Source organism: Aptenodytes patagonicus, chromosome Z (genome assembly GCF_965638725.1).
Source record: "Aptenodytes patagonicus chromosome Z, bAptPat1.pri.cur, whole genome shotgun sequence".
In the NCBI taxonomy this organism is placed as follows: domain Eukaryota; kingdom Metazoa; phylum Chordata; class Aves; order Sphenisciformes; family Spheniscidae; genus Aptenodytes; species Aptenodytes patagonicus.
The window spans coordinates 20,880,247-20,895,200 of record NC_134982.1 but is presented as its reverse complement, the minus strand read 5'-3'; the positions used below and the strand labels follow the sequence as shown (position 1 = coordinate 20,895,200).

At 40.2% G+C, this 14,954-nt stretch overlaps 1 protein-coding gene across 3 annotated transcripts in view; it reads left to right on the top strand.

Moving 5' to 3' along the window:
* The window catches only part of ANKRD55 (ankyrin repeat domain 55), a 51,904-nt gene that overhangs the window by 21,991 nt on the left and 14,959 nt on the right, over positions 1–14,954 (top strand). For 2 of the 3 annotated variants that reach the window (XM_076362120.1, XM_076362121.1), the window contains 3 exons: positions 9,858–10,042; positions 11,764–11,931; positions 13,386–14,050. In XM_076362120.1, coding sequence (XP_076218235.1) covers positions 9,858–10,042; positions 11,764–11,931; positions 13,386–14,050 — 1,018 coding nt within the window. The remainder of the gene's footprint in view (positions 1–9,857; positions 10,043–11,763; positions 11,932–13,385; positions 14,051–14,954) is intronic. The other variant, XM_076362119.1, reaches the window with a different exon arrangement.

Sequence of the window (14,954 nt, the reverse complement as noted above, 5' to 3'; positions counted from 1 at the left end):
CTAGTAAAATATAGTATATACTATACAGTATACACTATCATACTACATACTACTGAATCATAATAATATTAGTAGTACCTTGGAAATAGCCTGGGAAGATTTGGAGTCTTCCTGCATTGCCTTGACAGTTGTCATGATTTTTACCGGAAGTTTCTTTGTCTCTTTCTTAAAACTCTGGCTCCCAAAGCCATATGATTATGTAAAAATATCAGCTTTCATTTAAAGAATAAACAAACAATCAAACAAAGATTTCTTCTAAAGTGAAGAAACGCAAACATCTAGGGACAAAAAGAAGGCAACTAAAAAGAAGCCATTAAAAATAATATTCTGCCATGTGGAGCTGCACTCATGATTTTTTTATAGGTTGGAGTGCAAAGTTTTAAAAAATTATGAGCCTGCATATTTGCCTCATAGCAACAATGTAATTATTTCATTCCCCCGTTGCCTGAGAGCGAGCGAAATACCTGTATATCTTAAACACACTGTAAAAGCAAAGCATAGGCAATTATTCATTTGTGTTTGGCTGAGCAAGTGTGGCAGCCTCTCTGTAATTACTTGGAAGGTGAGAGCACACTTAAATTTCAGGATCTCTAGGAATGAATCTCTCCGTTGCGGCAGGGCATCTGGAGGACACAGCTGGCCGTCCAGCCAGGGCAGAGGAAGGGGCCAGGGAAGGCAGCAGTGCCTTGGGACCAGGGAAGGCAGCGGTGGCCCAGGGCCAGGGTCTCTCCCGAGGGATCACTGTGCTCCTTCTCTCTGTCCAGCACCCCATTTTTTTTCTGTGGGCTGCCTACGGTGGAAGAATTTAGAGAGACTGACAAAGACTTCTTAAAACTTAGTGGGTGTTTCTCCATGGCAGACATGTTTGTTGTTGGATTAGGCCAGAAAAGGTGCATTTGCTAGGCATGGTTCACAGTCTTGTTGGTTTCAGGCAGCTTTCTTTCACTGCAAAATTGTACTTGTTTTCTCCTTGTTTCATCCAGTTTTCTAGGGATAGCTAGAAAGGGAGAGTAGTGATTTCTTCTTTCATTTCACTAAGCTTTAAAGACAATTTTGACTGTTAGCAAACAAATGAAAAACAGATTCAATTTGCTTTTTTTAAGCATACCCTTAAAAAATCCCTTTCTTGTGTAAATATTGTCATTCCAGCAAAGGTACAACTGTTGCTCATGGAGGCTGGAATGTTGCATAGCAGCAGGGCTCTACAGAGTGAGCTGTCAAGTTGCAAAACAAGGAGGAAGACAGTTTGCAAATAGTTTTGAGTAAGGAATAAACTTGCTCCAATACCATCAGAAGCTTTTTCCAAAAAGTGCCCTAAACATTTGTGACAATGTCTGCAATAGCAAATTAAATGTGCTTGAGTCTTGGCTTTGGCATGGAGGCCAACTACCATGGGACAGCCTGTGTCCCTACTGCTAAATTCTCTTATTCTGTAAAACAGGATGGTCATATGCAGACCACTTATTGGGAATGGTCTGTGGCCCATGCTAGCTCCTGTACTATGTCCAGAAACTGGTGGGGAAAGTGTTAATTGACCCAAGCCAAAACTATGCCAGGGAGGATTTTAAAAATTTTACAGGGCAACCAAGTTCCAATGCTCAGGGATGTTCCCTAGTGCTACTTAGTGTTTTATATAGCTGTAACCTATTTCTCCACTTTCATGTATGTCAGTTCATAAGCCAAAGTCCCTTTTGTGACTTGTACATGTCACAGTATTGATATACAAACTCATCGGTACAACCACATCATCAGAAAAGCTGCCTTTACCTGAAATAATTGACAGTTAAATAGTAAGTCCTTCAAGTATGAACATGCTGTTGACAGTGTAATTATTCATGCCCATCAAATTTCCAAGGAAATAAATTGCAGAACTCCTACTGAGCTTAGTAGGAATTTGTCTCAGGCAAAACCTGTAGGTAAGTACAGGATAATTGCCAGACCTCTTCCCAGCACACAGTCTATGTGTAATTCTGCAAGTGGATGCCAGAACATGAGTAATGTACACATACCCCACTTTTTGCATATCTATAAAATGTCCTCATCTCCTATGCCTGATAAAAAGGCACTGGAAGACAAATGTTTCCATTTCTCTGATAGTAGTAAGAAATAAATCCTTGTTCTACTGCGGAATAAAAGATGACCTCTTTTTCAAAGCACATAAACAGCTCATCCAGAGAAATAAGTCCTCACAACAATGTACTAGCAGGGGAAAGCTGCCAAGTAATTTTAGTCATAGCCATAGTCATTGACTCACACACACACTTTTTATAGAAGCCTCTAAGTGAAAATAAATTCTCAGAGAGACTTGGCCAGTATTTCATGCAGTTTTTTGTTTGAGCAAAGAGAGGGTAAGAGAGGCAGGGACATATGATAGCCATAGAGGTATGCCTTCATGACTGCCTTTGTCATTTGGCAGCTTTTTCCAACACCCACTAAGGCTGCTGAGAGGATAATATTTTGAAGACACCACATCCCCTAGTTGTACCAGAGGCAGCAGTGCTCTGAGGACCACAGGACAAAGTATCCTGTACAACACCACCACATTCTCTTTCCAAGAGTACCACAAAGTCAAGCCAAGCTGGGTCGCTCTGAGTCTGCAAGAGACACTGTCTCAGTGGGTGTTTGAGGCTGAAGGACTAGGGTTAGGAGAAGACAAATGAGCTTCTCTCTGAGCTGCCTGAGTCTCACCAATGTAACTACAACAGCGTCAGCAGAGTTGTTGTTAATTTACATTGGTTTGCCATCAGAAACACACCCTGTGAAGTGCCTGGGCTGCATCCAGGCAACTTCTGGCAGTTTCCCTGGCAGGAGGAAAGCTGAAGATGGTATTATGGATTGTTCCTTTCCTCAGCACAGGGCCCAGTTGTCTCTGTCCCCTAAGGGCAGAGAAACCACAGGGTGCTCTGAATTTTTGCGCTGGTTCTCCACTGCCAACACAGCCATCTGGCAGCCAGGGCATGGCAGCAGTGGAGGTAGAATGAATGTGTTTCCATTCCTCAGCTTTCCCTAGCATGGGGTACAGAGGAGGGATGCTGGAAGTCCTTAACAATGGGAGAAAGCTCCCATGTGTGCAAAACTCTTCAGCAAGCCAAGTTGCCAGCTTTATGGACGTTTCTCACTGCACTATGTTTGCTACAGACTAGAAGGAGCCACATTATGTTTCTGCTCTTGAGTTTGGCATTCACCGTGTTTAAAACGGCAGCCACTGCATCTACAACAAGACAGGATGTGTTGTTCTTATACAGCCTTAATACCTGATTCCAACCACACATATCCTCACTGTTAATGCAACATTATTTTTGTCTTGCTGTGATTCTAGGGTGAAATTCTGAACTCGTGTTACAGTAAAGGTAATGACATAACACACTGCCATGGTGCTCTGAACATGAACATGAGGAAAACTGCACTTCGGTGAAATGAATCTCATAAGGGAAAAAATTGTACTGGAAGAACAGTTTGGTTTTGCCAGTATAGCTGTAACTGAACACAGGGCTTCTGCCAGCAAAACCTTGAGTCAAAGATCAAGACTTTTCAAGCCCCAACCAACAGAGCCATGTGGAAAAAGTCTGTGGAATGGCTTTTGCTTTCAGTAAACACCGAATTTCAGAATCAAAAAGAAAAAAAAAGGTGGCTTTGAAAGGAAAGATGTGTTTACCAATGTAATAACTTCAACTGGAGTTATAAAGGAAAAAAAGTCCACAGACAAGTTATTTGTTCAAATTTTGCTATGGGTTGCTCAACAAATACTTGAAATGGCTCATGTTTCTTTATTTCAGCAAAGGAGAAAAAGATCTTTGCTTTTTTTTTTTCAATGGCCCTGTTGGTGTTACAGTCAGTTTCATATTAAAGTATGCTATGTGTGTCTGTTTGTGAAGGCTAAGAAAGATAAAAGGGTTGGGAGACCAGCCAGCATTCTGTAACATAAAACACAAACAGCACCCAATGATGCACAAAGATGGTTTCCAGGAGGAAGCCAGAAGTACCAATGCAAATTTTATTTAATCTATAGTAATTTATGGTGCTTCTTTATAAAAGTAAGTTACCTCCCAGAGTAGTCCAATGGGAATAGTATTTGCCTGTTGCTGCAGAAAGGAGTGAAATAATGGTTAAAATGTCTAGCCATTCAGGGTCAGAACAGAAGGACATCAAAGAGAAAGTCAAAGCTTTGGATTCACAGGTGTGGAATTGAAAGAGGAGGGAATATAGAAGAAGAGACAGCCCTAAAGTGCAATGCTAATGATAAGAAGCAACATCAAGAGCTGCTAGTGGGGAATTTCCATCCAGCAAAGCTGGCTATAGATATAGGAAGGCTTTAAACTGCACACTAATACGAAGAAACAGAAAATATAGAAGAACTAATACAACCTAACCACATAATCTCCAGAGGCATTCACTTGGAAGAAAAATACTTTGTCAGGGTTTCCTGAAAACAGTTAAGTGGTCCATAGCTTGTCCCTCTCCCCCTCCCACCTCTACATTACTGGTAGCCACAAGCCAGCTTAGCAGACTCCCTTCACATGATTCTTCTCTTTGGCATTGAAATATCTAGTTCACTAGAGTATTCTGACAAGGGGAAAAAATTAACCCTCTATACAGTGCAGTGAACAAGGAAAAGATTGTACTGTGTATAACTGAAGACCTGGCAGAATAAAATGCAATGTTATGGTAGAATATAACATAAGTGACAATAAACTTCCCAAGTAAAATTATCGTTCTACATTATCAGTTGGACATACAAAGGGCTAAAGTATAAGAACAATGGCTGTAGTAACAATGAGGTAGAGTAACAATTGAGTAGACATAGGTGAAAAAAGTGTCAAAACCAGAAAAGTGTCCCAAACTTGCAGGATTCTCCTCATGGTACTTGATTCAGTGGATACTTCCTGAAGAATTATTTTCTTATTTTGAAAGCACTGAGTGATACAACTATCAGAAGTTGGGCTTTTTATTAGTCAACCTCAAGAAAATGGAATTGTAATCAAGTGAAAGTGACCCTGTCAGTGAATTTGTTGTTTGCCACTGTCTGGAGATGACACAAATCTCAGACAAAAACCTACATAAAGCACAATGAGAGTTTGCCTTGCAAGGACTCCTGGATCGAGGCTTTAGGACATTTCTTCTTCATGAAGTAAGTTTAATTTAGATGAGTGATCTCAGAAAGAAAAGTTCACTGAGCAGAATGAATAATGGGTGGAAGCAGATAAAGGTGTGAGATGGGACAAAAGTGTAAAGAAAACTGTGGGTGGAGCCCTGCAGAATTATACAGAAACACATAGCAAAAATAACTAATAATCTCTGAGAATGTTGCTGAAAAGCATTTGAATACAAAAAGGGAAGACGAAATGTAGGGATACATACCGTAAGGTTACAAAAACATGTCATTTTCCTATGGTAAATTTACCACTGAACATCCTGGTCTAACAATAGTACTGTGGTTCATGGTAAATTTACCACAGGAAGACTACATTTTTGGTGACCTCAGCTCAAGGCTATCAATCTAAGAATAAGGGCAGTGTAAGCATTTTAAAAGGATTTTGTGTGCAACTTAAAAAAGCTGAGATGAATGTAAAGATAAGACAGTCTTCCTAAGAAGAGAGAGTTGGAAAGCCACAGAGCAGTTGGCCAGAGATCTCTTTCATCAGAAGGTTCAAAATATTAGGAAATATCCTTTGATTATTTAGAAAATTTAATTAACAATTTGATTGAATTGTTAGAACAGAAATTTCATAGCCATCTTCAAAGCAATTATTGCTTCCTCAGAAAAGAAGCTATTGGATATAGTATGTTTGAATGTCAATTAGTCAGTTTAATACCATGTAGTAAAACACAGAAATACTGGAAAAGTACCGACAAGATAAAGTTCATCACATGGTACAGAAAGCTTGTTAAGCAGGTGGTGAATAGAGTGATCATAAAAAGTCCAGTTCTTTGTCCCTTTCTGGTTTGAGCAGTACATGCAATTTTAGTCACACTGAATGACGTCAATAGCACAATTTGTACAAGCACAACCTGCTATAATGGACCCAGAATTCAGTCCAAAGATAGGATGTCCCAGCGGGGAAGAATAAGGAGTAATGCAATCAAAATCAACCCAGGGACTTACATCACACATCATATATTCTCCATCAACCACATTCAGGATAGTTCAAATAATCAATCTTTGGAGGTGAACATCTCACAGACAGTTCAACCAGGGATTTACCATCCGAATGTTTTTATTTGTTCCATAATGAGGTGACAAAATACAGAACACGTATACAACCCACAGCTAGAATCAAATTAGAGGGACACCAAGCACTTCATGGGTCAGGTTGAAATTCAAAATTATTTTGATAAATTGTATGAATTAACTGAAATTAATAAAATAGCACTATGTACAGAACTGTGAAAAATTAAAGCTGTTTGTATAAAATGAAGAGTAGTAGACTAGTAGACTAGTGGATTACAAAGTGAGTAGGAGTTTAAATTATGGTGTTTATACAAAACAAACAATCATTCTGGGACATATTAACAGGAGTGTGATACATGTGGGCTACAGGAAGCAGCAATGTCATTTTCAATGTCAGGAGAGAAGCCTCAGCTGGATAATTATGTTGTTTGGGGTGCCATGGTTGAAGAAAGCTATAGACAAACTGGAAAGAGGCCAAAAGCAAGCACCAAGTATGATAAGTGGGTTGAAAAACTTGACCCATGAAGAGAGGTTGAAATGGTTTGTTTAGTCTAGAAAATGGAAGATTGGTGGGAGTCAGAACAGTCTGTAAATGTATAAAATGCCAGTAGGAACAGTGGGAAATTGCTTATGCAAATGCTAAGAGTTGTGCAAGAACATTGAGGGACTGAAACTGTAGGTGCAGGATGTGAAATTTGGACTTGGCAAGACAGTACAAAATTAGAGGAATAGTAGTGTCACTAGAACATGAATACAGAAATAGTAAAGATAGTGCATGTTAATAATTTTTTGTACCAAAACTGACTTGGAGAAGGGTGGTAATGGACAGATGTTTATTGTGGTAGTACTAGAAGTATATAATAGACTTCTAGATTCAGTTAGCCCTGAATGTGACTAGAGATTTCTCTGATGCTAGTGACCAAAAAATGTAACTGAGAATTATGCTAGTATGGAGGACATTGACATTTGACATAGGGACTGGAGAATAAAACCAACAATTATTCATAGGACCTTGGTATTCCTGCACATGAAGATCAACACTTTTTTCTCATTAGATATTCAGACAACTAATCAACAAAATTAATAATAATTTTGACATGGTTAATGAGGACGTTATAAAATGCCTGGTGATAGAAAATAAGCTTGGATGGCATGATCATGAGTAAACTCTGAATTAAACAGGTGAGTAAACAGAGTACATATAAAACAAAATTCCTGATTTCAGAGGGACACATTTTGGTAAATTAAAGGAATTCTCAGCTGGAGTGAGAAGCTCTGGGACCAGCAGGTTCCAGGGACCTGGAATGTATCCTGTCAATGCTGCAAAATCCTGCAAAAACAGGAATCTGTATCCCAAGAGTGGAGAAGAAAAGTGTGTAGAAGAGGCTTGAGATATAACAGATGACTATCCATCTTTAAAAGATATATTTAGAATAAGTAGACATCTTACAAAATAATAGGCAAAAGTATGGAGAAGCAAAAGAATTTGTATTTCAAAATCAAGAAGTAAAGAGTAATAATTAAATGTTGAATACAGGCTGGAAGGAAATTAGTTGCAGGGATAAGGCTTGAAATCAATCTTGCTTAATATTTTCATGATAACTTGGCACAAAATACAGGGGCTTTCTGATGAAATCTGCCAATAACAAAAAACTGGAATACATTAACAGAAAAGAATGGGGATATCATACAGGGGAAGCTGGACCACCTTCAAGTCTAGAGTAATACAAAGAGGACAAAATTGAATAGGATAAAACATTTAAGTCATGCACTTGGGTGCTAATTACAGAACGTATTCCCGGAAACTAGAAACTCTATGTTTGGAAACGACTATGGAAGAGAAGAACCAAGGTATAAAGGGTTATTCCAAAATGACTAGGAGCTTCCAATTGGACACAGCTGTGAATAAGGCAAATGCTGTTCTATGACATACAAAAAGAGGTATTTCTAACACAAATAGGGAAGAGCTAGTGTCATTGTACAAAGACCTGGTAAAAATGTCTGTGTATGACTAGGTACAATTTTAATCACCCCTCTCCAAGGATACACAACTAAAACACAAAAGGAGAAGGGTTAGTAGGTTGATGAGAGAAATAGAAAGCATATTTTACAAGGAAAACTTAAAAGACCTCGATTGATTAGAGCAGCAAGAGGACAGCTCAGAAGGGATATGATGATTATCTATAAATACATCTGAAGAACAAATACCAGTTAGAGGAAAGAAGTATTTAATCTAAATAATAATGCTGGCACAGAAACAAAGGGACATAAATCAGCCGTGAGTATGAATAGAAATTAGAGATACTAATCATCAAAGCAAAAAAGTTCTTGAACTGCCTTCCTTTGGGAGTAATGGGGACAAAAAAGCTAATTGCTTTTAATGGACACAGTAAGTTTATGAAAGGGATGATGTAACATATCTGCAAGTGATTGCAGGGATTGAATTTGATGATCTAGAAAGACCTTTCCAGCCTTGTGTTTCTATGTTGTTATTGTCCTGGGTTTCGACTGGGATAGAGTTGGTTTTCTTCCTAGCAGCTGGTACAGTGCTGTGTTTTGGATTTAGGATGAGAACAATGTTGATAACACACCGATGTTTTAGTTGTTGCTAGGTAATGCTTACACTAGCCAAGGACTTTTCAGCTTCCCATACTCTGCCAGCGAGGAGGTGCACAAGAAGCCGGGAGGGGGCACAGCCAGGACAGCTGACCCAAACTGGCCACAGGGATATTCCATACCATGTGATGTCATGCTCAGCATATAAGCTGGGGGGAGTTGGCTGGGGGAGCAGCGATCGCTGCTTGGGGACTGGCTGGGTGTCGGTCGGCAGGTGGTGAGCGGTTGCGTCACTTCCCCCCCCCCCCCCCCCCCCCGCATTTTTGGTTTTTTCTCTCTCTCTCTCATTGTTTTGCTTTCCATTACATCATCATCATCATGATTATTATTATTATTATTTCAAGTATTAAACTGTTCTTATCTCAACCCATGAGTTTTCTTACTTTTCTTACTTTTGCTCTCCCCCATCCCACCAGGGTGGGGAGTGCGCGAGCGGCTGTGTGGTGCTCAGTTGCCATCTGGGGTTAAACCACGACAGTTATAAAAAAATCATTAATCCTTTTTCTCTATTTCCACCAGGTTAGGATATAAACTGTTCAGTTTCATTTGTGGGTTAGAGAACAATGTCGCCTTTCTATTAAGACACTGAAGCACTGGAGCAAACTAGCTAAGACACTGTTCAAGAACCACTAGAGCAAATATTTGACATGGCTTTCCTAGGTGTACTTGGACAGGCTTACAGAAGTGGGTTGGTCTTTTGAGGTCCTTTCCAACCCTAAATTTCTATGAGAAAATATAGGCTCATATCTTTCCGGACTCTGGCTTAGCAAAACAGCAAAAACCCCAAGTTATTTCTGAGAAAGCTGTTGAGTAATTTACACTCTCTAACTTTTGGAGATACTTGCAGTGGTACATTATTTATTATTTTTCCAGTGTTCAAAGTGTTCTAGGAAATTCATAAAGCAAACCAAATTCCCAGCAGGAGATTGGAAGCTTTTGGCTTTCATACCTGGAGAGTCTGGTATACACAAAACAAAATACCATTATTGTATTTAGCCTTCTCTAGCAGACAAAATGCAGTTTGGTGTGAGCTCCATTGTAAAATGCTTTTCTTCTCTGAACTTCCTCCCAGAGTGGCAACAGGATTCTGTGTTCCATCATTCTGGACCACTACCAGGGACCATCAATAATAAACTACGATGATGAGAATGGCAAAACATGTATGCACATTGCTGCTGCTGCAGGCTACAGTGATATTATCAGTGAGCTGGCTAAAGTCCCAGAGTGCAACCTGCAGGCCCTTGATGTGGATGACAGGTAACCATGGAAACTCTGAAACTGAAATTGCTGCTTCCTTTCTATTAACCTGAGACTAGCTCTGTTTATTCTACAATCGTGTTTCCTGTTTCACAGGCCATGGCCTAGTTAATGAACTGCACTTACAGAGAACCATGCCTGCTCAGAAACACTGCAAAGCAGTCCAGCTCATATATATCATACCTAGTATAATAGCTGACTAGTAGTAAGTTAGTTAACGTTGTGTTTCTGGTAGGAAATGATAAGATTATGTGTGAAAGGACTTTGTCACCACTTGACTTAACTTCTTTCAATCAAAAGTGAACATTATTTTCAAAACAATAGAACAGGATCCTACAACTTGAAGCTGGGATCCTGCTGTTATTTGTATTTAAGAAATGGCAATGTTCCCTTGTTGCATTTAAGATGCTAACACAGTACTCCTATAGGACCAGAGGACCTTCACCTTCCATTCTGACAAAGCATTTGACTCCTTCCAGGATGAAATTGCTATATCATAAGTGCAGAAGGGTCACCTTCTTTCCTCTTTTTCACCCCACACCTACCTCCCTTGGAACTTTGCTTGTAAATTTATTTAATCAAACAGAACCAACTGACTGTTCACATTGATTATCCTGCTCAGTGGAGCAAAACCCAAGGTTTTCTTGGCTTAGGCCTTCAGGTACTTAAAATAATAGCATTCTTGATGGAAAAGTGCAATAAAATGGAACAGGAATAAAACCAACAGGGTCCTGGAGAAGTTTCTAAGCATCAGTAAAATGTAGTTGAGAAGGCTGTGTTTCTACGGAAAGAAGGGCAAAGGGAGGAGTTTAACTACACTTAAGAGCTCAGTAAGACACGCCCTCCTATTACATGTTCTCAGATATTTCCATAGAAGGTATTACACTTGAAGAGGGGAAAAGATAAGCTGTTCATTATAAACACACAGTAGATTTCCATTTTATTGTGTTTCTGACTGCACCCATCTGAAATCACTGGGATTGCAAAGGAACAGGCAAAGAAAAGTCAATTTTATTTTTATTCTTGCAGTTTTCTTATGGTGTTTTCTGTGCTTTCAGATTTTTCACAACAGCAAAATATTACAATTTGGAAACTGGACAAAAGTTTCCAAAGACAAGATGCAAATCTTCTGCCAAGCAGAAAATCAGTTTGATTCTCCTACACAGTTTCAAGACAATTATATCTGCTCCAGTCTGTGCCCATAAAAGAACACAGAAACTGGCAAAGGGGCAATGACAGGCTGGTAGATGTGTCCAGTGCTTCTCATTCATCTGAGGGAGGCTTCATCTCCTATTACCTTCATGGAGAGCCCTGAGCCAAGCATTGCCAATTGTGTTTGGTGTAAAGATGAGAAGAGCTTGTCCCTCTGCAGTGGACACTACAAAGATTTTTTTCAAATTCTGCTCTGAAAACTTCAAGCACTCCTCCCATGCTGCAACTCCAGCAGCGGAAGAGATGCTATTATATAGCATGTATAGGCATTCTGCAGCCCCATATCTACTTTCTCTACAGCTAAATAGATGCACATAGATAGATGCCAGTCTATGGCCTTATTACCACCACTGGCAGCTACATCAGTGTGGCATAAGTTGCTGAAGAATTCCTTAAAATGGATGTCATGAATCTGGACAAGTAGCATAGGAGCACACCTCATTATGTCATTAATAGTTTCAACAGTAAATTTATTCATCTTTTTTAATGATACTCCCCCTTTTCTGTAGGACGCCTTTGCACTGGGCTGCAGCAGCAGGGAAAGCTGACTGTGTGCAGACGCTCCTAGAGCTGGGGATAGACACCAGCCCTCGAGACATCAATGAAAACACTCCTCTGACATATGCAATGTACTGTGGGCACACAGCATGCATCAAGCTGCTGTCTCAGGAGAGCAGGTAAAGCAAAAGTTCACATCTTGCTCACATGTTGCCACCAACTAGAAAACAAATTTATTGCTTTTTTTATGCTACTGAAGGGTTTGAGCCCTGGGTGATGTCTCCTCAATTCATATGCAATACTCAGTTCAAGTTTTCCACCAAAATAGCAATGTTAGAATTAGTCATCTACTGAAGATTCATCACTGCCGTTACAGTGCTAGTCTGCCGATCAGCAGCGGGTTCTGAACCAAGAAGATGTGAGTATAGCTCTTGCTCAGTCACCTTTGTGCAGAAAATTTATCTTACAGAGTAATTTCAGCCCTCAGATATATGCTTTCCACTTTTTTGAAATCTCTGTGCACTAGCTGTGTGTTCATGTAGTCAGGCAGAGGGATAGACTGAACACAAAAGCAGCTTTGCCAGATAGACAATAAAATAAATTTTAGGTTTTCATCCTCAGGGTAAGGGCTTGGGAGTGTTTTCCTAGCCTTCCTTAGTTCTCTACCTTGATTGTCTCTTCTTATTCTGAGGTTTTTTTCTGTTAAAAAGTATAATTCTTTTACCATTGCTTATGATCTTCCTCTCTCCTTGTATTTCTCATGTTTCAGCAACTGTCATTTAATTCATTTCAGTTCTTCAACTCTGGTAAAGAGCATGCACTTATAAAGACATTTATCATCACATTTCTTTGTGCTTTCTCCTCCTTTCCAGTCAGCAGTTAGTATTATTTCCTGTGTTACAAATTGTGAGACATGGGTTACAGTACCTCTCCTCCTCCTCCTCCTCCTCCTGCGCTCTGCCTGTCAGAGTAGGTCTGAAATGTTGATTAGTCAAAATCTCATCTAAAAATCACTACAGCAACACCACTGTAGGTAATTATCTTGATAGATCTTCTGAAAATATGCCAGGCCTCTTTAGTACAGGCAAGGCAAGGCAAGGCAAAGCAAGGCAAGGGGAATGGGAAAGGGGAAAGGGGAAAGGGAAAGGGAAAGGGAAAGGGAAAGGGAAAGGGAAAGGGAAAGGGAAAGGGAAAGGGAAAGGAATGATGAACTAGTGCCTTTGTTACAGTGTTAGCAATGACTGTGCTGTTAGAAATACCATTTTCCAAACATGACATAATACAAAGACTACTTGGTTTTAAAGATCCGAGCATGTTCTTCTTGTTATTATTGGATCTTGCCTCACCATTAAGAATAATGATTCTGCAGCGGTAGATGCTGAAACCAGAATGTTTGGTTTTTTTCCTGATAGCTGCACTGAGCCTACAGTAAGATGAGTGTAAGGCAGTGAATCCCATAAGAAAGAGTGAAGTAACATGGTATCATTTTCAGTCTTTGTTAATTACAAATTTGGACTCCTAATTTTCTGCAAATGTGTCTGAACAGTATATACCCCATTTCATGGGCTAACACAGACAGTATTTTTTTCATTATTTGGCAATGATGATATCATATTTTGATTTGTACTTCCAGTAGATCTGAGCCACTTCATCAGTTTCCCTCCCAGAACAACAGACTCCTAAAGAAAGAAGGACGATTCAGTATGCTGAACCACATCTTCTCTTGCAAAAAGAAGAAAGATGATCAGAAAACCAGTCAGAAGGAGAGAAGTAGAGACCGATATCCTAGAGAAGAGACCTCAGAAGTAGATGACATCATCACCACTTTTGATTGCATTATGGACACAAACTGCAAAGACATTCCAGATGAGTGTGTGACCACCGTTGACTTTAAAAGAAGGAGTACAGACACAAAGTACCTCATACCAGAAAAGAAGCAACCAGAGTGTCAGGGACTTCTGCCTGTCAGAACCCAGAGCCTCCCCCCAGTTACTGCGGGCAATTCCTTCCTAACTGCTTCCCAGAGCACAATGTCAAGCTTCTCCTCCAGCACCAGCACCCACCATTTTGCACGCAAGTCTCAAAAGAGTAGGAGTGAACACAACTTGCTGGGCCACAGAAGCAGCTGCCAGGCTTTGTTGGATGATCCCTGGAACACAGACTCTAACCAACTACTCTCCTACAAAGTCTGTACTAGGACTCCTTCAGGCAAACTGATAAATGGCTTAAACTCTGATAGATCTCACCATGTTCTTTTGTGCCCTCCCCGCCTTCCCTCACTTCCCAGTTCTCCATCAGGTAATTTCTTTCTTCTCTATCTCCCAAATCCTATAATCTCTACTGATGTGGCAAGCTAAGTCAGAAAAAATAGGTAAGTCTGACCCATGACATTTCTATTTCTTTAATGTCTTTTTCAGTTTCTTCTCCCTGTATGTAGTAGCAGTCACAGATAGCATATGGACAGGACATCAGCTGACAGTTGAAGCAAGGTACTTAGGTGTGGGAAATAAGAGATCTAAGTAGGTCTGATGAGCAAGCAAAAAAGCAGGTAGTTAGGAAGCATGTAAGGTACCTGACCAAGGTAAGTGCCTCCAGATTACGTATGTGCTTTGTGAATTGCATGTTAACACCCACTGCCATGTCTGCTGTCTTGTGTCGGCATTTAGTCCTGGAACTAGACGTGCAAGGGAACAGTACTGCCCTCAAATCTCTAACTGTGCTGACAGCTGCTTCTGGATCCAACCAGGTAAGTCCATGTGTGCCATGTTGGACGGCTCTGCACCATGCCACTTTCCCCTTATAGACATATTCTGACTTCAGGCTGTAGTGTCACCCCTTCCCACTCCTCCCATGCTGAGTGCCAGCTCTTTGGTCTAATGTGCTGTTCTTACAGTTTCTCCAAAGCTGAATTCAGGTTGCTAAATTTACAGAGACAGAGTAAATGCTTTTATGTTGTGGTTTGGAAACTGTAATACAACAGTAATGAAGCAGAGCATCAGAATTCTGAAGTAAACTCAAAACCAGGGTTTGGCAGGATTTGGGATCTCGTACTTTGTTTGACTCACATCCATGTTTAAATGAATCTGGCTGGCTGGCCTGCATGCTGGAGTTTACTTCAATATATCGGTGTCTCCAGTTTCATCTCCTTTGGGATTAGTCCCATGCCAAAATTAAACACATCTAGCATGCCTTCCAACCACTG